Source organism: Peromyscus eremicus, chromosome 13 (assembly GCF_949786415.1).
Source record: "Peromyscus eremicus chromosome 13, PerEre_H2_v1, whole genome shotgun sequence".
In the NCBI taxonomy this organism is placed as follows: domain Eukaryota; kingdom Metazoa; phylum Chordata; class Mammalia; order Rodentia; family Cricetidae; genus Peromyscus; species Peromyscus eremicus.
The window spans coordinates 53,749,732-53,776,317 of NC_081429.1; the positions used below are offsets into that span (position 1 = coordinate 53,749,732).

Sequence of the window (26,586 nt, forward strand, 5' to 3'; positions counted from 1 at the left end):
TGTATTAAGTTAATTTTTTTTAACCTTGATCTCTTTTGGATCCCAGACCCACAGAGATTATACATTCATATATGTGTTTATTATGCATATACATGCAAGATATACATATGTACACACACTATACATCATTTTAATAGTCTTAGGAGATTATTATGTCCTGAAGCTGTTTATCTACATCCATTATTGATATGTACTGCTATAACTTTCATGCATTTAAATGCATGCAATTACATAATACATTGATCCTAGAATATTTTAAGGCACATTTTTGCCCCCAAATATGATTAAGATCTTAGTTTAGTGTCATCTTTAAATTCAGAGTGCTTTTATTACTTTTCTCAAAAGGGGAGAGAGAGAGAGAGAGAGAGAGAGAGAGAGAGAGAGAGAGAGAGAGAGAGAGATTGGTAGGATAGAATGCTCAGAGAAAAGGTATTATACTTGAATTTGAATTCAGGACACATTAAATACGAATCCACCCTAGAGCATTGTATCCTAAACATATTTTATTTTATACACATTCCCTAGTTTCAATAAGTCCTCCATGTGGTATACACTCAATTGACACCTTTCCTTTGGCATTATGCTCTCAATGCTTGTAATTAAGATTAAAGGTTAATTAAAATGTTACAAGCATTCTGAGTTCATGACCACCTGGCAAGTGTTGCCAAGTGGACAACCTTAGTCAGGCTCCAGCTCTGGCCTATTCAGCTAACCGTTTTGAGAGACTGTGAGAGGTCTGATAGTACTAAGACACCGACATCCACCCTCATTCTCTTTGCTAAAGTCAACCATATGGCTGAATCTAGTGGGATGGGGAAAAGCCTCATGGGAGCAAAGTCAGTGTTTTCTGAAGCACAAAATAGCTTACCACGGAGCGGACTCCAGGGTTTTAGCATAGTTTGAGAGTTCCATATTTTACTTACTGAGACTAATATTAGGACCCCAACTTCTCACAGATGGCTATCTTTATTTGCATTTAAAAAGCTATTTGAACTCTTAGATTTAGCAGATTAATTACTATGACTATGTAAAAGTCACCATGTTGGGGGCTGGAGAGATGGCTCAGAGGTTAAGAGCACTGACTGCTCTTCCAAAGGTCCTGAGTTCAATTCCCAGCAACCACATGGTGGCTCACAGCCATCTGTAATGAGATCTGGTGCCCTCTTCTGGCCTGCAGGGATCTGTGCAGACAGAACACTGTATACATAATAAATAAATAAATCTTTAAAAAAAAAAAAAAAAAAAAAAAAAAAAGTCACCATGTTTAGTCATTTTACACACCGAGCCTTCAGTACATTGGTGTTTTCATGGGTGAAGAGTTCAGCAGAGCTTAGCTTTTAGTCAGGCGCACAGAGGCTGGGGTAAACTTGCCATTCTAACCGTGACCTTTTCAGGAGGTGGGCCAGGCAGGACTGTAGATGTAACCAACCTTCTTATTAAATAAGAAACACAGAACCAATGCAAAGAAGAAAGCCAAGAGGTCAGAGCTAAGAGCTAAAACCTTACCCTTCCTCCTGCAGTGGTCCTACCTCTCCGAACTCACTACCCCTGTGTTAAAGTCTTTATATAGTGTTGCTGTTCTGCCTTCTCATTGGTTGTAAACCCAACCACATGACCGCCTCGTCACGGCCTGTCTGTATAGGCCTCCAGGTTTTCCTTGCTTGGTATTGAGATTAAAGGCATGTGTGTCCAATAATGGCTGTATCCCTGAACACACAGAGACTTACCCAGCTCTGCCTACCAAGTGCTGGGATTACAAGTGTACGCCACCACTGCCCTGCTTTCCTATGGCTTGCTAATAGCTCTGACCCCCAGGCAACTTTATTTATTAGCATACAAATAACATTTTAATACAAATAAAATATCACCATACAGGACACAGGAAAAAATTCAGCTACACATGGGCCTACCTCCAAATTCACATGTCCACGGAATTCAGTCCCATGTGCTTACACAACTGGGGACTCTGCTGTCTTGCAGATTTGGTTATTCTCAGCCCCTAAGACCATTAGATCATTAAAGGTTATTGCCATGTAGACTGTGCACGGGTCCCTCACAACAGACATGTCCTTCCTCAAATGCAATTGAATATTCCCACTCAGTCTTAGATGATGGAACAGAATGTCAATGGCTCTTTGTCACCTTTTGTTAAACCCAAAGTTTAACCTGTAAGCCCCACCTGCCCAAAGACTGGGTAACTTCCTGGAATTCTGGGAATTGTAGTTCTTAGAAAATAACAACAAAGCCTCATGGGAAAATATGGTGGCCTATGGGTTTTGCCCATATAAGCCCCACCAAGAAGTGTCTTGGGGCCACTTACCTGGAAAGTTTCCTGACCAAATGATGATGATGCTGACCAAATTCCTTCTTGGTCAGTATCTAATATTTTAATAAAAGCTTGCTTAAATTTGGCCAAAATGGTAGAACTGGTTTTTCTGGCCCATTTCAGGATTACCACTTTTCTACATAGTCTAAGGGAGTGACAATGCACACCTCTGCCAAACAGGGAGCTAGAAGCAAAGAGTGGGTCATGGAGCATCATCTTCCATTTTGGCCAATGAAAGAGCAGAACCTCCCAACCAAAAGGATCCCATCTGCCTTCAGAATTTCTGCCTTCTTTGTGAGTAGCCCTCACTCAAAATGTGGAAAGTTGTAGGAGATCGATCAGTTAGTGATGGCCAGTTTAAACCTTCCAGTGACTGACTCCCATTCTCAGAGATGCTGGGGGAATCTTAATCTGAACTCCTTAAATGTCATCAATGGTACCATGGGTGTAGAAGAGAGTAGTTTCTTGAAAAAAGAAAAGAAAAGGGGGAAAAAAAAACCCAACAGTAACACCTAGGTTTAAAATCATGCCCAGCTCATGTTTGACAATCCTTCTGATAGCCCAAATACTATAAATTTAGTCAACGATAACAGAACAGATGGAAAAACATATGGCTTGTAGGTAGTGTGTGGTGGTTGGTATTTGCGATACATTAGGGGAATTTATTTTATTTTGTCTCTTTCCTTGTGTAACTTTGTGATATTTTATCAAGTGGATTTTATATGCCTTTTGACTTATTTCTATAGTAGTATTAAACTCTTTGTGACTCAATCACACCATTTTAGAGAGTTGGTTTTATAACCACTTCAGAGCATGTATTTAAATACCTAGGCAAAACCTTCATTCAGGAAAAGATTCCTTAGTTGTTGACAATCTGTGGGCAGAGATTATACATGTAAAAGAGGTGAACATTAATGGAGACTAATTCAAGCAAAGTTTATTAAAGATGGTCCTTTTAACTGAGATTTAGATTACAATATATGTCTAAAAGTGTACTCAAACCCCATAGATCTAGACTTAATATTGATCTTTGCAATTTCACATTTTTAAAAGAAAACTTGGTTAAAAAAAAAAATCAGATGTGCTTAAAATACTATGTTTTCATCCTGTTAGGGAAATGTAATGTGCAGGAAAAAAAAAAGACATAAACACATTTGTTTATATATGACCTTCAGCTTGATTTGGTTTTAGGCTAGACAGTGGCCCTCAGAACTTTGTATCACTTTGAAGTTTATCTGAATTGAACGCAACTTCCTGATGCTTGCCTGTTAGCAATTTTGGAGCTTTTTTTTTTTTTAAAGCTAAGTGTTTACTTTTTAAAGGTTTTTTTTTTTTTTTTTTTTTTAAACACAAAGGACACTATGAAAAAAGATATTTCTCCTAAGAGGGAATAAGGGCTAAAGATACACTTTGCAATGAAACCTACTTTAAATAAGTATTGTGAGAAACTCTGTAGCCGCTGGTTCTTTAACAGTGTGCCCGTATTGAGGTCACTTAATCTTGAATTCTTGGTAAATTTTCTTCTGTCAGACTCTTTAAATTTCTCCACGTGACATTTTCCCCTTTGCCTTTCCTCTGATATCACTGTATGGATCTCATATTTCTGGTTACCTTTGGGAATGAAACACTTTCTTTGGATTTTACACACGTTAGTTCTCCCTCGATGAATTTTATTAGTTCTCTTGGTTACCTATAGTTTGAGCTTGCATTCACATGCACAAAATCCACTAAACTGAGCGAGAAGAAAAGAGGCCATATTAAGTTGATTCCCCCATAAACACCCGTATAACACGCTTTTCTGGCTCCCTCTTAATAATGAACAAAGAGTGGATATTACAACTAGGCAAATTTTACACTTCCAATTAAGATACATTCAGGTTTAACTAATGTATTTAGTAATGTATTTACTTTGAATTATTATAAATAGATTTTTGGAGCAGTTTCATACTCTTAATGCAGTGCACAGGAAGGTGCAGACATCTCTCCTATACTTCTGTCTCTATGCACATAACCTCGCTATCACTATCCTTCACTGGAGCTCTGCATTTCTAACAGTTGATAAAAATACATGGCTAATGATTACCACCCAAGGATGGTCTCCATTAGGTACTTCTTTGGGTTTGTACGTCTAATTGCTTTAGAGAGATGTATAATGCTGTTTATCCACCACTGCGGTATCATCCAGGATGTTTTCACCAATCCTACACAGCCTCTGTGCATTCCCCCACTTCTCAGCAGCCCTAAAACAACTCATATTTTTTTTTTGTCAACACCATCTCCACATTTGACATTTTCAAAAATGTTCAGAATGCCAGACCCACTCACTCACTTAGGGACATCTTGGTTGCTTTTGAGTTTCGGCAATTTTGAGTAAAGCTATCAAAAACATCCGTGAGCAAGTTTTTGTGTGGACCTAAGTTCTCAACTCCTTGGGATTTTCAGCTCCATACAATAAGAGTACATTTAGTGTTGCTGTAAGAAGCTGCCAAACTATCTTGCAAAGTGACTATAACATTTTGAATTCTCACTAGCAGTGTGTGAGAGTCCCAGCCATTCCAGAGCCATCATAGTTAATGGGAAGATGCAAAGGCCACTCCTGCATCCCTTTAACCTCTCTCTATCACTGGCCTCTAAGAAAGCTCCATGATGCACAATTAGCAGCATCCTTCGGCTCTTGCCAGTGCTCTGGACTGGGGCCATTGTACTCAGCATGTAGTACTACCTCATTGCTGTTTTAATTTTAATTTCTCAGATGAACTATGATGCAATCTTTTTACATTCTCATTTATTGTCTTTGCTTGCTCACTAATGAAGTGTCTCTGTTAGGTTTTTTTTTGTTTGTTTGTTTTGTTTATTGTTGTTGCTGTTGTTTTTGGTTTTTTGAGACAGAGTTTCTCAGTGTAGTTTTGGTGCCTGTCCTGGATCTTGCTCTGTAGACTGGGCTGGCCTTGGAACTCACAGAGATCCACCTGGCTCTGCCTCCCGAGTGCCCGGCTCTCTGTTAGTTTTTTAATTGCCTTCAAATTGGGCTTTTTTTTTTTCTTGTTGTTGACTTTTAGGAGTTTTTAACGCATCATTTATTATATACATCTTTTACAAATTCTTCCCTTTCATTTGTGGCTTGTCTTGTCCTTCTCTTAACCTTGACTTTTGTCTAGATGAAGTCCAATTTATCAACTGTTTCTTTCATGGCCTGTGACTTTGGTGTTAGATCTTTTTAAAAAAAATTAAGGTCATTTAGATATTTCCAATTTTTTTTTTTTTTTAGAATCTCATAGTCTCTCATTCACATTGAGGTCTGTGATGCAGCTTTAGTGAGTTTTTGTGAAGCAAGTAAGTTCCTGTCTATATGTTTTCTCTTTTCCCCTCCCCCTCTCAATGTTCAATCCTTTTGGACATCAAATAGTTTCAGCATCACTTGCGAAGAAGATTCAGATTCTGGAAATCTTGCAGTCGTACCACAGCTTATTTGATCCTGCTTCCAGGCAAGCACTATTTCTACTTGGCTAAGTCATGTGTATTTTTAATAAACTAATCCTTTCACAACAACGTAAAGTCAGTTGGCAATCTCTGATCACTTGTACCCTCAGTGACTGCCCACAGCTCTTCCCATTTCTCTGTGTCACAGCAAGCCTGGCATCACTGACTTCACCTCAGCTCCCAGTCCAGGCAAAAGGCCAGCCTGTTTCCTTAAGTTGTCCCATAGTTTTCCTAGTCTTGTGTTTACTCCTTGTGTTTCAAAGATGTATGTAACGCCCATCTAGCTCCCTTCCCTTCCACCATAACCCATTCTTCCTACTCAGTGAAGATGAGGAGGTTAATTAATACCTGCCTGATGAGGTTGAGTCCCCCTAACGGTTTATAAAAATTATGGCAAGGACACTGTCTATAACCTTCTTAATTTATTTGTGAAATAATCTTCTTACAAGCTGTCTTCTAAATGGGCCCAGTAAGTGAGGACTAGTTGCTGCTTGATGGATGTCTAAAGTGGTCCTCATGCAGCCTTTGTGGCAAAATGACTGATGTGACCAACTTGTGAGCCTGTCCTCACTACAAGTTGTTCTTGAGGCAATGATAGTTCCATGTAATGTCTTATCTGCAGCTGCTTTCTCCATCCCGCTGTGGCTGTCAGCACCCAGTCCTTCGTCAGACGAGTTCGGTATCCGTCACCCTGTTGCCTCTATGCCCTGCTGTTGTGTGTGCTCTTAATATAAACTAACAGCAATTACGGACGGAGCCTCATGTTCTGTGATAAGCCCACTTGCATCCCATCTTTCCTTTTCCGTGCTGATACCATGAATTTGGTATGCAGTTGGGTTCATCTACTTCAGATCGATTTTGATTTTAGAGATTGCCTTTGTAATTTACTTGTCATAAACATAAACATTTTTTTTGTAATTTCAAAGCCATAACTCTGAAAAGGAAGACAGGGAGAGAGAAACCATGATAAATACATTGTATGTTTTTTAAAATGTACATTAATCAGAGTCTCAGTTTCACCCCATCTGCCACACTCTGTAACCCAGGGTTATCATTTTCATTCATTTTGGCTTATATTACTAGTGTTTTTCTTATTTTTGCAAATATAATTAAATGTATGTATTTGTACAGCTATTTATCACTATACATATGTATAGTGATAAATAGCTGTACAAATATAAAATATTATATAGCTGTACACATATAAAATATTATATTTAAGAATGCAAGGATATCAGGGCTGGAGAAAATATTATATTTAAAAATGTATGTCTGTCAGGGCTGGCGAATGGCTCAGCGCTTCAGAGTTCTGGTTGTACAGGGAGAGATGGCTAACAACTGAACTGTCATTTGTATCCGCTGGGGAGGGAAAACTGGTTTCCTCCAGTGGAGTGACGATGGGTATATCAAGCACTCCAGGGCAGGCCTCATGTTCAGGAGTGGTTGGCCAGTGTACAATGGACTCCACAGTTTTTTTTTTCCTGTGTTTTAATAGTTTGGTGGTTTATTTTGTTTTTTCTTTTTGGGTGGTGGTTTATTTTGTTTTCTTGGCTTTGGGTTTTTGTTGTTGTTGTTGTTGTACTGGGTTTTTGTTTGGTTTTTGAAAATAAACTCAAAGTTGGGTGGGTAGGGAGGAAAGGGATTTGGAAAGACTTGGGGGAGGGGAAGAGGATGATCAAAATATATTTAAATTTAAAAATTGTTTTAAATAATAAAAGTTATAATAAAAAAGAAGGAAAAAAAGAAAATGTCTTTAGGAATGAGATTTTTAAGTCTTCTTCAATAAGTAAGGGGCTAGCTAATCTTTTGCTTTACAGGGAACATTTCTGCATGGGACAGGAATGCTTTGGGCATAATGTTGTTCCATGATCGCCAGGAGCCCCAAAAGTCATCCTATGATGTCATAGCTGCCAGATTGACCACCTTTATGACGTCATCGCTTCCTCTCATCCGTGTAGGAATACTGAAGCTCCAAGGAAAGCGGCAGAGCTCAGAGCTGTTTGGATGTGAAGACTTTGTAGGTGACGTCAAGTGTGCAGGAGATGGCAGAGGCATCTTCAGAGACTCTGGATGTTTCCCCTCGTGAGGTGTCGACTGATTCAGAGACCTCCTCCAGCCATCCTTTGTGTGATGATGACACAGGTCAGAGGGACTCGGACTTATGGGCTATTATAGAGGAAAGTGCATTTCAGCTTCTGGCTCAGCGCTTCTTGATAAAGAGGCCCCCTCACACCCTCTGTGCCTCAGAGCCAGATGAGGACAGTAATTTATTCTCCATGACCTTTCCCAGAAAGCTTTGGAAGATAGTGGGAAGTGACAAGTTTAAGTCTATTTGGTGGGATGAAGCTGGGACTTACATAGTGATCAACGAAGAACTCTTTAAAAAGGAAGTGTTGGAAAGAAAGGCCCCCTTCAGAATATTTGAAACGGATAGCATGAAAAGTTTGGTTCGACAGCTGAATCTGTACGGATTTAGGAAAATGAGACAAAATTTCCAGAGATCTGCTTCTCTCCCTGACTTCCTGGCTGAAGAAAAAGGAGTCTCTGCCTCCTGTAAGTTACAGTTCTATCAGAATCCAAACTTTCTGCGTGACTGCCCCCACCTTATGGAAAGAATGAAAAGGAGAATTGGGATAAAGACTGCTTCTCGTGGGGCTGCTCCGGCACGTCCAGATTTTAAGAATAAACGCTTCAGTCCAGACTTGGACAACATGGATGACCACAGTCTGGGTGTAGCTGTCCAAACCAGCGAAAGGAAACTATTGTCCGGCCCTAGCATTTCAAATGTGTATCTGAGACAGAAGCCTTCTACTGCCCAAGGAGGTTCTGATACAATGGATGGGATCAGAAGGGACTTCTCTCTTGCAACATCAAGCTCCTTTAGAACAGCTGAAGAAATTCTAACACGTCGCCCTGCTACATTAAATGAGGTGTCCCCTCTCCATGTGGACCCACAGAGAATCTACACGCAGGCAAATGACAACACTATGAATTTCATTATAACCTCTATTGCTCAGAACCACAGGGATGTGTCTCATTTGTGGAACAGTTGTATTGAAATGCAGGCAGAGTCTTCTCCTTTTCGACCCGGGTATCCTCATTTTTCATCCAGTTCATCTATTTACTCTGACTCAAAACCAATCGGTGAACCCAAGTTACCAATATACAAGGAAAGGGTAGCATCTGCTACCTTGGCATCCACATCAAACCATCATCCATCGTCATGATACTGTCAACTTTCTCATTACCAATGCTCTACTTGGTTGTTTATGAAAACATTCAGCATAGCAGAGATTAGAATTCAAGTTGACAGTCACCTGGAGTGTACCTGACATCATCAAAATAGAACAATAAAATTCTATGTGCACCTTAAAAAAGCAAGGAGTATTGGCTGGTCTTCTAGAGCTTCAGAGTTTGATTCTCAGCACTCACATTGCAGCTAGAAACTCTCTGTAACTCAGTTCCAGGTTACCCAATATCCTCTACTGGCCTCCACGGGCAGTACATGCATGTGATGTGCAGACATACATGCAGGCAAAACATATTCACTCACATAAAATGAAATACTTAAAGAATATGTGTGTGTGTGTGTGTGTGTGTGTGTGTACAAGTAAATGTTGGAAACTCTGTGCAAATATATCTGTGTATACATATGTAGACTATACACATACATAAACACACAAACATATAATGCATATTAACTGTGATATATTTACATATGCACACATAGACACACAGAAATACATTTTTAGATCTTGATTCTTTTCACTTTGCAAACTGCCAGAACATTACCCATCTTAGCATATAGTCTCTTTATTTTTCTTTCATAAATGCACAGATGTAGTTCAGTTGGCTTTGGTCAGTGGACCTAAAGGCAATTTTTAATATTTTTCTGTTATAGAAAGTATTACAGTAAATAAATGCACTTGTAGTCTTGATTTTTTTCTTTTGGCTTTGAGTGGTTTAAAGTCTTAAACTTTAGGGTTCTATTTCCTGAATTATCTCCCTTTTCCAGGGAGGAAGAATAGTCACATTCATTTCATGAAGAACTTGGGACTATCATATTTAGTCTAAATTTACATCTCAACTTTTAGGTGGCCTCCATTTATAACCTTTCCTTATATTAAAATCATATAGGGTGGGGTCATACATAACGTGTGGCTTTCTATAGTCCACAAATTTGGAGTATTGTATAGTGTATTTGTGGTTCATTATGCTCTTTGTTATCTGTAATCTTCTCCTAATCATCCGTCTTTATGAATCAAAGTGGATGTTGCCAAGCATTTTCTTGAATATTAATTGAGAAAATACTGAGGAAATGTCTCTGTGTATGGTGCTGTGCAGGATGTGAAGTTGTGAGTACTGTCTCCCATGATGCTCTGCTGTATCTGGGGTTAGTCATGTTCCCTAGGCTAAGGTGCTTTGTGATTTTGGAAATCAAGATTTTTATCTGAAAAAAACAGAGCCATAATTCCTCCTTCGATTGTTTCATGGGACTCCTGGAAGAAGCAACCACAGTGATGAATGTGAAATAGCTTGCTAAAATATAAAGAGCCGTAAAATCTATAGAATAGTTATTGTTATGGTTGTAGTATATGCTCTTAAGTGTTTTGCTATTATCTCCCCCAACAGACTCAGCTGTCTGAAAAGCTTGAGTGGAGTCATTGTTCCTTTGATATTTCCTCAAAGCAGCTGCTACAGAGGAACAGGCATGGGATTTATGAGACATTTTTGTTTTACTGAGTCACATACCAAGGACCTCAAACTCAAATTTCTATGGAGGCTCCACAGAGAACATAATCAGTAAGGTCACGGCAAAAAGTAGCAAGAAATTATAGCCAAACTAGTGGCTGAGTTCCAAGCCTAAAGGTGTTCAAATTAGAGTTCACGAATGTCACTGGAAAGCGAACTGGTAGTGGGGGAAGGTTGCGTTCAGCAGTCTGTATGCTCACTGCGGAGATGGGCTTTATAGCAAGGGTCTGTTTGGGAAAGGAACCTCTGCCTCCTCCATAACCTGGATAACCTGAGTGATGTGGGTGTTGACAACCACAGTCAAATCAACACTGTAATAATCACTAAAGGTGAAAACAATGGCAGAAAGATTTATGGTATGCTAAGCAAAACTCTGTAAGGCTGTAGGTTATGTTTAGTAGTAAATGTGTACTTATGAGATTCACACAGTATATCCTGTGTTTTTACTAGTGAAATATAGAGGAAGCTATATCCCTACAGCCTGTCTCAGACACGCCCTTTGTAAGCACTTTATTATGTGACACGTGCTTTATTCATGAGCACCCCAGGGTCGGGAGTTATTGTGCTGCTGCTTTGTACAAAAATTGATTTTTCATTAATTCATATTTGAGGCAGGATCCTACTATGTAGGACTGGGCATTCCAGAATCTACTATGTAGATTAAATTGGACTCTAGCTCACAGAGATCCGCCTGCCCTTGCCTCCCAAGTGCTGGAATTAAAGGCGTGCGCCTATGCACCTGTCTGCTTCCTAGTCACTTTTACCTTGTAGATACTATCAAGTATACTTGGTCAGGCTTCATATTTTGCCAGGCTCTTAAGCTATCCAGAGCCAAGTCTATCACTGACTTCTAGAAGAGTGTTCCAGCTCTTTTGTTACTCAGATACTTGGTTCTAATTGTTCAGTTAGCATTGTCTGTAATTTCTTAGTCTTCCTTGTCTTTCTAACTTACTATTCCCTTACTATGTTTCACCTTGTAACTTACCTCAGAACCTTGCTGGGAAAAGCTGAGGTATGAATGGTAGAAATCTTCAAGTATGTGCATCTGAGAGAAGAGAGTAGTCCGTTCCCCTTGTGATTTCCAGCAGAGCTGTGCAAGCAGCCATCTCGCATGACTTTCTGTAAGTCTTTGAACTAAAAGCTGTGTTTTTTTAATTCTTTGGTCTTTGGCAAGCCTTTACTTAATTTTCCCTACACATTTTTTAAAATAATATTAATAAAAAGTCTTCTTTAAATGACTTGAAGTTTGGGAGGGACGTGGTGGGGGAAGCCACACCTGCCCCAAGGATTCCACAAGGTTGATTGACTGACTAAGGCCTCATGATCCTGGAGAGCAGGAATGCTGTTGATCCAGTGTCGAATTAGTGAGACTGTTGGGCCGTTCATTTCCCACATGTGACTGACCTAGCATCCATGCAGCTATCAGTCAAACCTTTTGCCATGTGTCAACAGACTACTCTCTTCTACCAACCCAGAAGCTAAGAATGTCATCAGACAGCATCCGAGACCTGTAGGAGTGAGTCCCCCACTTTGCTATAACCCATCTATCTGATGTCCCTCCAGTGTATCTGAAAAGCAACTTGACTTACAGCTCTCTTCTGTTCTGTAAGTGCAAAGGCTTCAGGCAATGCTCGCCATATTGGAACATGCTGTTTGGAGCAATCTGGGTCTGTGTTCCTAGGACATCCGTGGTCACACAAGTTTGGGTTGGAGCAATCTGGGTCTGTGTTCCTAGGCCATCCATGGTCACACAAGTTTGGGTTGGAACAATCTGGGTCTGTGTTCCTAAACCATGGTCATGTATGTTTAGGTTGAGAATGAATGCTCTCGTAATCTCTTTGAGTTGAGAGGTGTTTTACATCAACTGATTCAAATGTTCTTTACTCATTTCTTATCTCTTTCTGTTGGCTCCTCATTATAGTCATCATACATTAGATTTGTATTTCCTAAGTTCTTTTTCTGGCAACAGATTCTGCTAATGAGTTGCAAATGAAAGTGATTGGGGCAAGTCTTTTTTTTTTTCCGCTTTTTGAGATAAAGTTTCTCTGTGGGACAGCTCTGGCGCTCCTGGAAGTCCCCTCGTAGACCAGGCTGGCCTCCAACTCACTGAGATCTGCCTGCCTCTGCCTCCCAAGTGCTGGGGTTAAAGGCGTGCGCTACCACGGCCAGGCACCGATCTACTTTTCAGACACTCTTCAGTGTACTTCCAATTTGTCGTCAGCTAACAATACTTGAAATGTTTTCTGAATTCCCCAAGGTATCTGGCTGTTATCACTGTTAGTTTGTATTCTGCCGCTGAGAGTTTAGAACACTTTCCTATCCAAACAGCTTTGACCATCCTAAGCGATACAAAAGCAACCCACAACAAACCGAAGATCAGAGTCCTGCACCACACGTCAATTATGCTTCCTGCTGAGTAGTAAAGAGGGGACAAGGTTCTAAAAACAGAGCAAATCTGAATAGAGTTTGGAACTTGCCTGGGGACTCAAAAGAAAAATAATACAAATCATTTAAAATGAGAAATATTATCTGTCAGAGGAAGAACTCTCTACCTGATCATTTCACAGCTCAGCTTTGCTCACATTGAAACCAGGAAACAACAACAAAATTGCTCCGTGTGACAACTTGAATATCTGGATAATATGTTTACACACTTTTCATCAGTCCTGCATTTTTGACACTTCCTATAGTTCGGAGTGAATGAGAATCCAGAGGGAAATAATGAATGGCTTCAGCCCTCACTCATGTTGACTCAAAAGGCAATTTTTACATTTTCAGAGACTGAAGGCTGTCATTTGGAGCTATTGCTCAAGGATAAAGATATCCCACCAGGCAAAGGAGGAGTTCGTGTTTTTGAGACATCTCTTCAATTTCCAGTTTGCAGGTGGACTGGAGGAGGCAGAGGGTTTCAATGTCTGGGTGATATCTCTCTCTCGGGGCCCCACACTCCTCCATGCTCAGCAGTGAGCAGAATTCTCAAAGGAGCCAACTGCCCACTCACCTCTTTGTCGTTGCTGAGACATTTTGGAAGAAAGCACTGAGGAGCCACTGCATCACCCCTGGAGAGGAGTGACTTTCATCCGATACTTCTCTATTTCCTGGGGTTCTGGACTGGATGTTACTTTCAAAGATCTGGCCTTGGAAAAATATGATTTCTTTTGATTTTTTTCAGGAAAATAAATGCCAACCAGTACTACAAATGGTAACACGTACCAACTCGAGTGTGGCTTAGGTAGACCAAGATGGGAGATGAAGACAAGTTTCTAGACGTCAAAAGCGCTCATGCCTCATTAGAGCTGTTTAGAAAGTTTGATAGTGATTCCCCCCCTCCTTTGCTGTTTGATATCAAAATCATAGTTTCATGCCTATAGGCAAGTATGCTGCTGCTCTGGTTCACTCCCAACCCTCAGACTCTGGCGTTCTCATGGGAATTTTAGGGTCTTTTAAAAGGTAAGAAAGATGGAGAATTTAATGCACTACTCTACTGTTCTCATTCCTTACAAACTATGACTATGTCATCCTATAAACTGAGAGATTTTCTCTTCAGTGTTGAAATAGAGATGGTACTCCCACTAGCAGTTTTAAAATATTTAAGATTGCAAGCAAAATCTTTCTAGCTGGTTACAAAACAAACAACAAGCAAATAGTCCCTGCCAACTTACCTTGTTTTCCACTTCATGTCTATATATGATGAATTAATTTAATTCTCTCTGTATGCATTAAGCATATACATCACACAGTATTTCCTGTTGACTAAATTTCACAAAAAGTACAGAGCTATACAAAAGTGTTAATTACAGTGTTGCTTATAATTAAAACAGTTAATAGAAGGCATCTGTGTTATAAAAATAAGAATGGGATTGGTAATGTTCCGTAGAGCTATGTGAAGTAACAATATGCACTCAGTAAAGTTATGTATCTCAGAAGGAGATTATAGGAGTGGGTATCTTCATAGCATGGAGAGCTGCTAACCTCACCTCCAGGGTTCAATCTCCAGCAGTGAAAAAACAATAGAGGAAACTATGTTTGTCTGAAGAAAATGTGTCAAATATATTTCTAAAAATCTGATTAAAATTTAGAAGACATATTTTATCCTAGATCTTTTTAAAAGTCAGATTAACTTACATCTGCTTTTTGATGTCTTCACTTACATCTTTTGCAGGCATCCCAGGCACCAGGGCCCTTGTTCCATGAAATGAGTCTTCCTGCAGTGCCTTTCATCTCAGTAAACAGCTCCGTTCCTTCTGGATGAGTCACCTAAGGGTCACCTTTGCATCCGAGGCTCACTGGTCCTCAGTCTCACTTAGGGCCAACTTCTGCTTCCAAAGCAGATTTCCAAACAGATTGGAAATGCCTGTCTCTGCCTCTGAACGTCTGCAGTCGGTGAGGTCCTCATCACCTCTTAGTCTCCTGCACCACCTTTGTGTCTTAGGTTTGGCTGTTTCTCCCTTAGAAGTTAGGGAGGGCTTCTCAAACCTTCAACGACTTCCTGTTACTTGTAGGCAAGCTCAGTTTGACGGCCGCCATATTCCTGGGTTACAGAGACCTTGGGAGGCTGGTTCCCAGTCCTGTCCAGCCTCATGCTGTGCCCTCTCCTTTTTCCTCTCTCTTTCTAACCTCTCTTCCACTTTCTTGACTCGGGGTTGTTTTACAGTCTGTGCTCTCTTATTGGAATGTTCCTCTGCTTTTCATGCTCCATTTCAATCCTTTCTTTAGATGTTGGTGGAGCTTTCCCCCTCCCTCCCCTCTCTCTCTGTAATCACATTTTATCACTACTCACACTGTCTGTCACTCCTATGAGAATGACTGCTTCCTGCAGACTGGATTCTGTCTTGCTCACAGCTCTATCTGACAAACACAATTCCTGGCCCACACAGAAGCACAATACTATTCACCGTGGAGAAGGCCACATGATGACGTAACTGTACCATTTCAGTATTAAAATATTTGCAAGTTGGCTATCCTTAAGCTATGACATAGTTGACTTTTTCTAAGTTACTTTCTCCATGTGGGCCTAGATAATTACTTGGAAATAAACAAGTATTTTCTTTATTCTTTTATTCTGTAGAAAAATGATAAAGTAATTTTACATTTAGGTTGACAGCAAAAAAATTAATAGGAATTTTAATAAAAGTGCAATGTTAACAGCCCACAACCTTTGAAATGTGAGGCATGCTGGGCTACGTGGTCTTTCATTGTGATCCACAGGAATTTAAAGGTATTAAACTAGCTGCAGGCATACTCTCTATTATTCTCTAATGGTAATAGAACATATTGAGAATTATAAGTTAAAATTGAACGTGAGTGCTATAGAGCTCAGACAAAAAACATGTTCCCCATTTCAGGAAAAGTGGAATTAAATTTTGATCATAGCATGTACATCAGATGTGAGTAAAATAATATCTGATATTTTGAGATAAATGGGCTTGTATATAATAGAATAAGTAACATTTTGAATTGTGTCAATGAAAGTTGAGGTTATAATGATCCATTTGATACATAGAGAATACTAGCAACTTTATAAAGAAATTTAACTGTCAAAAATTTAAAGCTTATTCTTTCAAACTTTCAATTTCTCTAGACATAGAGTTTGTGTCTATTTTAGTGGCTATCATCCCACATACTTTTAATATTGTCTGTATTTCTGTAAAAAGACTTTAGAATATGATGTATATATGAGCATCAAAAGGTCACGACTAGGAAATATCTGTCATTGTTGAAGACTAATGTGTAAGACAACACCTTTTTGAATTCTTGATATATACAGACTGATATATACAGGGAGACTGGTCCCTGCCCCAGCCTCATCCCAGCCTCACATTGTACTCTCTACCTTTGTTCTCTCTCTCTTGGGTACTACTAGCACATTGAAGCATTATGGTGCTTGGAGCTTAAGAAAAATTTAGAGTGCAACAAACTGATGAGAAAGTTGCTTTACATGCCTGAGACCTGTAGTCACTACTCCATGCACACTTGTGCAGGCACACACACACACACACACACACACACACACACACACACACACACACACGCAGAAAGAGAGAGAGACAGAGAGACACACAGAGACAGAGACAGAGAGAGAGAAAGCAGATTTTATTCTGTATTGCTTCATGATTTATATCAACATTTCCCTCTGTGGGGCAGACATTGACTATGACTTCTATCCTGGTCAACATGAATGATTTACAGCACTCCTAAAACATTTTGATTTTTAAAAAATATCTAGAATAGTTTTTTAATAATAATTTTTTAATAATTTAATTCACTTTAATACATGAATTAGAATTACCGACTAGGCTTGGTGGTAAAATACAAATAGTTCCCATTCTCAAAGCTTTTGACTGAGGAACTCTAAGATGGAGCTGAAAATATTTTCAGGATGATGATGATGCATGTCTTTGTCTTTATACAAAAGATTTAAAGCTAATATGACATATGTGCATTTGTTTAGGCTAAATGGATATTTGGCTCATTATTCAATATTAAAAGGAAACATAGGACTTCCCCTACTATATTTGTATATCCTTAATTAGCAATGAAGTTGAACGTTTCCTGAAGCTATTGGTAATCTTTGTCTTTATCTGCAAATGGATTTTGATAGGCAAATGGATTTATCAACCTTAGGATTAGAATTTACTTGTACTTAGCAGCGATATGTATTTAATTTCTAAGCATTATTGAGTAGATCTATATTTCTCATTGAAAGGTCATCTGAAAATAGCCTATGAGAACAGCAGTGAAAGAAAAAGGAGTCTCGATCTCCCTAAAATACACTCAGAGAAAGAACTCACCCATGTGCAGCTCTGTGCTGAACGTCACATAGGATAGAGATGAACTCACACCATGCCATGCTTAATGATCTTAGCAGATAAGAATAACCACTCCACAATAGCAGTTCTGTGCTGTGGGATGTATGGCAAATGTGTTGCTGATTAATCAATAAAACACTGATTGGCCGTTGGCTAGGCAGGAAGTATAGGCGGGGCAAGGAGGAGAATAAAGCTGGGAAGTGGAAGGCTGAGTCAGAGAGACACTGCCAGTCGCCACCATGACAAGCTGCATGTGAAGATCCTGGTAATCCACGAGCCATGTGGCAAGGCATAGATAAATGGAAATGGGTTAATTTAAGCTGTAAGATCAGTTAGCAAGAAGCCTGCCACGGCCATACAGTTTGTAACCAATATAAGTCTCTGTTTACTTGGTTGGGTCTGAGTGGCTGTGGGACTAGCAGGTGAGAGAGACTTGTCTTGACTGTGGGCCAGGCAGGAAAACTTGAGCTACAAATGGCGTCCAACGTGGTGGCAAGAGTTTCCACCTAAAACCTGAGAAAAAAAGATTCTAAAACGGAGCTAAAAACAGTTCCTAATTGTCTCTCTCAAATGAGCGGCAGCTGCCGGTTTGAGCTACTTGTGGGTTCCTGGCCTGCATGCTTGACCTGCCGTATGGCGGGAATGAGGCCTCTGCAAGTGGCAGATTAAGCTGCATGGTGGATTTAGACTTTGCTAGCACAAAACAAAAAAAAAAAAAAAAAGAGGTTTCTGGGCTACACACTGCTTGGATAAAAGCATAGACCCACAATAGCTCCCAGAGCTGGTGGAATACCATGGCCATGTTGGGAAGCTGAGGTGGGCGGAGCCAGCAGCCACAGCTGCTGCAGTTTAAAGTGATAGATTCACAATAAGACAGATTCAGATGTAATAGTTTACAATGTGTGTAAAAATGTACGTAGGCTTGGAAGAGAGAGAAAAAGGAATATATACAGTTGTATAAAGAAATACATAGTTTTTAAAAATAAAGTCTTTAAAGAGACAGTAAAGGTAATATAAAAAATAAGCCACATAGAATTTTGGGAAGTGGAAGGCTGAGGGAGAGACACTGCCAGCCGCCACCATGACAAGCCGCATGTGAAGATCCCGGTAAGCCACGAGCCATGTGGCAAGGTATAGATTTATAGAAATGGATTAATTTAAGCTGTAAGAACAGTTAGCAAGAAGCCTGCCATGGCCATACAGTTTGTAACCAATATAAGTCTCTGTGTTTACTTGGTCGGGTCAGAGCGGCTGTGGGTCTGGCGGGTGAGAGAGATTTGTCCTGAGGTGGGCCAGGTAGGAAAACTCAAGCTACAGTTCATCCAAGAAAAATTTCAAGAAAATTTAGGAGTGTGGTGTCTTTTATAATGCAAAGTGATTTTTAATTAAATTTCTGAGAACTTCAAAAAAAAATAAGCCACGTAAAGATGAATATTACACAGAGAATCTGGATTGTGCTGTCTTTGGGATTTTTAACTGCAGAGAGATATTTGATTGTAAAGGAAGCTGAGTTAAACCAATATGCATATTTTAAAGATATCTTGACTTCAAAATTTCGATGTAAGGATATGTTACTTTGGAAAGGAGACTCTGCTTTTGTTCCCACAGAAAGCCAGAGGCTATGGATTTGTTCAAGATTAAGATACATCAGGTTTGACCAGCCAAGACCCCCTGAAATGTCTCTGATGACACCATTGGCCCAGATGATCCAACATCCAGAATGGTTTGAAGGCATCTGGCTCAGATGATACAGCCTCATGGACTATTCCATAATTCTAAAATTTTCTTTGTTTCCCCATAAGATACAGCGCCCCCTTCCAGCAGGAAGTAGTAAGAGAAGCTACACCCAAATTCCCAAATTATATGTAATTTTACTTTGTTAAGGTTAAAACCTTCCTTTTTGAAAAAAAAAAGGGGGGGGGGAAGTGCTGTGGGATGTATGGCAAATGTGTTGCTGATTAATCAATAAAACACTGGATCCTGGTAATCCACGAGCCATGTGGCAAGGCATAAAGGAATGGAAATGGGTTAATTTAAGCTGTAAGATCAGTTAGCAAGAAGCCTGCCACGGCCATACAGTTTGTAACCAATATAAGTCTCTGTGTTTACTTGGTTGGGTCTGAGTGGCTGTGGGACTAGCAGGTGAGAGAGACTTGTCCTGACTGTGGGCCAGGCAGAAAAATTCTAGTTACAGTTCTGGATCCTTGGGACAGGAGAACTCCTTGTATGGAGGGAAAGGACCTTTGTAGGCAGGACTGGGTTAAGGGTCTTACCATGCTGAGAGTATTATGTATGGTCTAGGTGGGCCCCAAATTCAACCACAATATTTTTATCTGAGATGGGGGAAAAAGGAGGTTCTGGATACAGATGGAGGTGGCTATAAGATTATGGAGGCAGATCGGGGTGATGTGGACATAAGAAGGGATGTTCCAGACACTGAAAACTGGACTGGGTTCTCCCTCAAAGCTGCTGGATGAGGGACACCTTCATTTCAGTCCAGTGACAATGATCTAGGATTTCTGGCTTTAGGAACTATGAGATATTAAATCTCTCTTCTTTTAACTGGCACGGTTGTGTTAATTTGTCAGGTTAAAAATTTTCTGATCCAGACACTTCACTTTGTAGTATCCTAAAATTTCCCAATGAGTTTTCAAGATCAACAACAGATACATTATTTAAATGATTCTTTTTAAAGGTAAACATTTTTTTAAGTTAAAAAAATGCTATCACAAAAACGACTAAATCTCTAAAATGTACTCCTTTTTGGAAGAGGAGACAGAAAGATTGTAAGAGCCAGAGGCAGTGGATAACTACAAAGGAACACCAGTTTCCACGTACAATAGGGCAAATGTACATAGGAACTTATGGAGCTTCCAACAGCCTCACAAGACCTATAGAAGCGTAAACCAGACGAAACTTCAGCATGAAGAGGGAAGGTGAGTACAGATGTCCATCCAGAGCTGAGAAGCTATTGGTAGTCCATAGCCTCCAGGTGAAGGAGAGTCAGCTTTCTCTAAAGGTACGACTACCGGCTGGTCACACACCGGAAGAGTATACAGGCAACATTAACGGGATCTGATGGTTTTGAATAACAAATGAGGAGGCCAAGTTGGGTAGGCATGAAATGGAGGGAGTGGATATGGGAGGAAATCGGGGAGGGGATGAGTGCAATCAAATTACAACATATGAAATCCCCAAGGAATTAATAAAAATTAACCCTTTAAAGTTTATTAAAACCCACTCTTTCATAATTTCAGAATAGGCTGTATTGAAACTATCACCAATGAACTTCATAGCAAAAGGTTTCTAAAATGAAGTGAATTTTTTTGATACCTCTAATTGGATTTCATTACTTTTCTAAAGCAGTTTAATGTTAAGTGTTCCTATAGTCAAGATTATAGAATACTCAAGAAATGAAGACTCATAAAATAGGCAAGTCAACTATAATAATCTAAAATGTTACAACATATAAAAGGGGGAATTGTTAATGACAAGTTGATGATTATAAAATCAGACAAGCATGTGATGAATTAATTTGCTTGTTTCATTATTAATGAAAAATTTGTCAACTGACCTTAAAAAATGTTGTTCTTTAAAATAATATTCTAGGCCATCTAGAGACTTTTTCTTGACATTGTATGTATCTTACAGATCCAATGGGCTTGTTCTACTTATTAAATTAAAAACCTTTTATTTGAAAACAATTCTATATTGAGAGGAAGGTAAAAAGAAGTTATAAATTAATGTATTTCTCTTTAAAGTTCCTTTTGCATTTGTTTGTTGAAGACATAGAAATGGAATTGAGTTAAGAATCTTTTATCTAGCTTTGTTTAGATAATTGTGACATGTACAAATACAATTTTATTTCTCTTTCTTATTCAATACAAACATCTTATTTCATCTTCCTTTACCATTTTTTTTCTATATTTTTTCTTGATATCAGAGGAGGGGATCTTCAGTATTCCATATTAAGTGAGATGTTAGACTGATGTTCTCTTGAAAACTCTCTCTAGGGAATGGAGCGCTCCATTCCTAAATATGGCAATTTCTGTTATGAATGGATATAAAATTTTATCAGATATTTTAATCACAGTTAATGTAATCATATTTTTTAAAAAATATTGTACCTTCACACAGAGGGATGTTTCTCTTTTATTTATTTATTTTAATGTGCTTTTTGCCATGGGTGTTGGGTCCCCTGAAACTGGCATTACAGACAGTTGTGAGCTGCCATGTGGGTGCTGGGAATTGAACCCAGGTCCTCTGGAAGAGCAGTCAGCACTCTTAACCTCTCAGCCATCTCTCCAGTCCCAATCATATGTTTTTTTCTTAAGCTTATTAATTACTAATAAAGGAGTGTTTGACTGTTTAAATATTGAACCATCCCTGCACCTAGAACAAGCTCTACTTATAACATACAATTACTTTTATTCATTGCTGGGTTTAGCTTACTAGTACTTTATTTGGGATTATTGCATTGTAAAATTTATTACAGATACTAATCTGTCTTTTTATGCATTATCACTTTTGGGATCAATGTGACATTAGTGTCATAAATCAAGCTAAAGGTCATTCTTCCTGTCCTGTCCTCTGGAGAAGGTTCTTTAAAATGGTGTTCATTCCTTGATTCTTTGGCAACAATCTCCTGAGACCACCTGTCTCTTAAATCTCTCTGGTTTTGAGCTCCCTAATTATCCATTTAGTAAGTATAGGGCTGATCAGACTATTCATTTGTCTTGACTGAAATACAATAGTTTGATGGTTTTGTAGCCTCCAGGCCATTTCTCCTACGTTCCTTGACAGGAAGATTGTTTGCTCTACTGTCCTGCTCCACCCTCTGCCACAGTCCCCTTTCTTCTGACCTTGATTTGCGCCTCATTGTCTTTGCCATGGGGCTTTTGAGAGGATTCTCGATGAAACACACTTCTGGAAGACTCAGGTTCGGTTCCAGTGGTTTATGTCTCCCTGTTTCTCAGCTCCATGGATTTCTGTTCTTACCTGTATATTCCTGATGCCACTCATGTTCCGCCGTTCTTGTTTCTTCAGTTAGGAACTACGATTTGAGGGTTATCCTGTAACCATTAGCGCTGCAAATTCCCTCTCACCACTGCCTTGACTACGACACAAACGTGGCGTTTTGTGTTCACTTCCATCCAATGCCATTGTTAGATTTGGAAGAACATTTAAGTGCTTAATGTTGACTAGCAAATATTTGAAGTTTTTTTTTTTTTTCAATTCTATCAGAGGAAAAGGGAAAACAAAACATGATATGGAGGCCGTTGCTAACACATCACTTTATAAATCAATTGTAAGAACTGTAAACACAAGTTTTCCAGTGGATTTTGTACTTTTACAGCTGCTCTTTGATAATGCAAGAGAAAAATTAATCCTTTATAGCCGCTGATTATCTGGTTTATGGCTTATTAAACATGTCAATTCAAGCCATTTTAATGCCTTGCATATTAAGTTGTCCTTGAAAAAATACATTGTCTATGTTTTAAAAAGACTGTTCAAAATACTTTTTGTAAGTTGAATAATAATGCAGTTCATAATTAAAGCAAATATTAGTCTTTCAGGAAATATAAACCCCAGAGAGTTGGTTATAATTGTTTTTATAGACATGAAGATGAAAATAAATTTATATTGCCAGTTTTATGAGCTCAGGAATCAAGGTGAAGATTTACAAGTAGGTAAATCCTTCATGTTATCAGTGTTCTTGGTTAACATTTCAACTGTGTGTAGGAGATCAGCCTTTGGATAGCATCTATTATAGGTAGATAATCAAGAGTGTGCTAATTAATAATGACCGAATGCTCCACTGAGCAAGTCTTCCACATTATGACTAGAGTTTATTATTAGTTATGTTTTAGATGCTCATTATTTTCAACCTGTGTAAACTTGAAAGAAAGACAAGGAAAAGAGGAAATGGGAGGATTAGAGCCTTACCTGCATGGGGAATTGGCTGTGCAGTCTGTGAGTTCAAGTTATATTTTTCCCCACGGTGGGAAGGGTGCAGTTTATGATGAACCGGCTGATATTAAAATAGAAATTATCCTCGAGGTAGAAGAGATGGCGTTCTATAAAAAGCTTTCTGTATACTCATGAAGGCTTGAGTTTCGTGTGTAGCAACCTGTAAAAAACAAGTAACAACAACAACAACCCCTCCCCCCCAAATAAAATACTAGCTTAGTAAGCAAGCCCCTATAATCCAGTGCTGGGTAAGCAGAACCCAGAGAGCTGGGATTGTTGACTGAATCTGTAAGCTTTCGCTTGAGTGAGTGACCTGTTTTAATAAACAAGACGGAGAGTGATTGAGGCCATCTGAGAGATCTCTGACATAGACCTCTGGCCTTCATAGGCACGCATAAACACATGTACATACATACATGCATACACACACACACACACACACACAAACACACACACATACACACACACAAAGAAACCAGATACACACAAACACCTACAAACACACTCTCACACAAATCATCTTTAATATAACTGGACTTTACCACAGTGGGAAAAATCTTCAATTTATCGGAAAAATAATGATCTCTTTTAAAATTTTCTTTCTAGAGAGAAATTTGGCACAGCGCTGGAGGGTCCATGGTCTCCTGCTTTGTTTCTCAGAGGTTGAGCAGTTTCTCCCTGTGGTCTGCTTCTCTTCTCACTCCCCTCTCTGTCTGTCTGTCTGTCTGTCTGTCTGTCACTTTTGTAATGTCCAAGAAAAGAGGTGCTCACCATTCTCATGGGTAATATGACAGAGAATAGCCAATATATAACTGATTAGATTCCTACTGTGTGCTGGTTTCTATTTGGACTGACTCTATCCAAAAAGTATAAATACTCTCTTTTGAAAGATGAGGCACTTCCTGTCTGTCCAGAGCAGATCATCTCAGGAGCTCCCCTTCCAGGCTGTTCCTGATGGAGATTGTGAACAGCTCTGGAGTATCATTTTCTGCTTAAAAATAAAAAGATTTTTAAAAATATACAACATTATGCTGTTTTATGCAATGTAGACGCTAAAAGGTGTGAAGAGTCCTTGTTTTCCCCAGAGGATCACAAAGTCAAAGTCTATATGATGTTGACTTTGCAGATACTGTTGTGGTTTCCCTGAGCAACAGAACCTGCAAATGAAGTGTGATGACCGTGGGGGAAAGGAGCGCCATCCTTCTATGGCTTCCCATTCAGCTGACGCCCTGAGTTTGGGAACAAATTGCATTCTAGTAGTTGTTTGGCTGATATGTTGTGCGGTACTTGGAATTCTTCTATTCTTTTAAACAATGTGAGAAGTGCTCATTTTATTTCCTATATAGGCCAGAAACTGAACCAAATCTCTTCCATCAGGGCTCTGTGGAAGAGAAGCACCCATTTGAACACAGTCTCTAGCAGAGAGAACATAGTTTTTAGTTTGAGGACAAAGGCAAAGTTCTGTTATCACATCCTCATCTCCACCTGTCACTCAGTTTTCAGGCCAGTCCCTCTAATCTATTTCTTCTTTCCTTCTTTGGTGCCCTCTGTGAAGTCAGCTTAAGCGTGAGGCACCAGAGGGAACCCCCTCTCCCCTTCAAGTGTAACTTGACTGGGCTATTCTGGTTAGAAATTTGAGGAGGTGGTCGTGCTGATATTGACATAAGAATCTGACAAAATTCTGTGATTGATTCTAATTCAAAGATGTTTTTTTAATTTCCCTTTAGAGATTCTCAGCATGAAAAGAGGATAGGGGGACAATTCTGAGGAATATTAAAACTGTTAATCTTTAGGGCTTTCATACATTGGATGGTAAAATGTAGTGTCATTTGAGAAATTCTTAGTTCAGATGAGGATGAGCACTTTGTCATACCTCTCCTTGAACATTGCCTTAACATTGAGCTTGGTAGAAAACACGTCACAATGTTTAGATATTATTTCTATGAATGACGTAAACCATTGTGGCTCAGTGTAGATGGTGTGGTGCCTAGAAACATCTGGAGACATTTTTGAGTGTCATAGTGGAGGAGAGGACTCTCCTGGCATCTTGTGGGTTGATGCTAATGTGCTGCTGAACACAGATCAGTGCACAGGACAGCCTCCTACAAGGCCTAGCCCAACTAAATGTCAGTGGTGCAATGTGCTAAGATTTTATTTTACTTCCACAGACCAAATTAGTTCAGTTATGTAACTAATACAAATGAGATGCAACTGGACTGAAATAGAAGGGTTTGAAAAGTGGAGACTCTGTAAGTTGTCAAGTATGAATATAGTGACATCTCAACCAGCTCCCCCCAGCCACAGGTGTATATGTGTGCTAGGGGCCTAAATAGTTTTCTTTCAGGTCTGGAATCTGTGAAATCTGAGATCAGGGCTTGGGAAGCCCCTCTTCTTAGACTTCAGGGGACCTTGCCATTTTTCATGTGGCTAAGAGGGACAGGGAGAGGGGAAGTCTCTGTACTTTCTTATAAATGTGTTATGTAATGAGAGCTCAGCCCTCACCACTCCATCGAGACCTGATCATTTCCTGAAAACCTCCTGTTTATCATGCCACATCAGAGGGTATAGTTCCGACACCGGAATTTTGGGGAAATTTGTAGCAGGAGCCTGTTCTCAAGAAAACAGAGTATGTTCTAGAATGGGAACACGTCAGATTCCAAAGAAATTTTAAATATATATACAAAAGTAATTTTCTTTTCAGGAATATTGCAAGGTCCATCACCCTCTGAATGATCTAGACTCTTCAGCTCTGTGTTTGCTTTACCTTCTGAAGTTAAGAAGTGCTGTTCAACACGATCATGTTTCTAGACCCTGCTTCTTCTTAACAAATGAAGGAACAATCTGTTTTGGCCACTGATTAAGAAACCTTGGCTTTGCTTGAGGATGTCCAAGAGGTAATTAAATCACCTGGACTTTTGCAACTCCTAAAAGGAATGAGACATTGGTGCAGAATAAAGTCCCCATGTTTGGAACAAAGTTTTTGTGTCATGAATGTCATAGGGATTCTCATGCCTTTATCCCCCTACTCTGCCTCCTCCTCTCTGAAAGACACTTATGGAGTTGATTCTGGCTTCAAACTTGCTATGTAGCTGAGGATTACCTCCACTTCCCAAGTGCTGGAATGACAGGTCAGTGTTACCATGCTTGGGTTCGTCCCCTTCCTCCCTCTTTCCTTTCCTTTTCTTGTCTGTCTCTTTTTGCTTTCCTGCTATGGGATGTCTTTCTGTATGCTGTGAGTATGTGTTGTTC

General features: G+C 39.4%; 1 protein-coding gene and 1 long non-coding RNA gene across 2 annotated transcripts; both read left to right on the forward strand.

Annotated features, from left to right (window-relative positions):
• Nucleotides 1–7,742: 7,742 nt before the first annotated feature.
• Nucleotides 7,743–9,183, forward strand: LOC131923167 (heat shock transcription factor, Y-linked-like). The gene has a single exon (XM_059278110.1). The coding sequence runs from the start codon at nucleotides 7,849–7,851 to the stop codon at nucleotides 9,031–9,033; it is 1,185 nt and encodes a 394-aa protein (XP_059134093.1). The 5' UTR covers nucleotides 7,743–7,848; the 3' UTR covers nucleotides 9,034–9,183.
• Nucleotides 9,184–14,720: 5,537 nt separating this feature from the next.
• Nucleotides 14,721–26,313, forward strand: LOC131923329 (uncharacterized). Its single transcript, XR_009382574.1, has 2 exons — nucleotides 14,721–14,941; nucleotides 26,039–26,313. It is a non-coding gene; the product is annotated as an uncharacterized LOC131923329 (long non-coding RNA).
• Nucleotides 26,314–26,586: the final 273 nt, after the last annotated feature.

What these genes read in the sequence shown, in the direction of transcription:
- LOC131923167 (XM_059278110.1), top strand. Translation starts at nt 7,849, where the DNA reads ATGGCAGAGGCATCTTCAGAGACTCTGGATGTTTCCCCTCGTGAGGTG.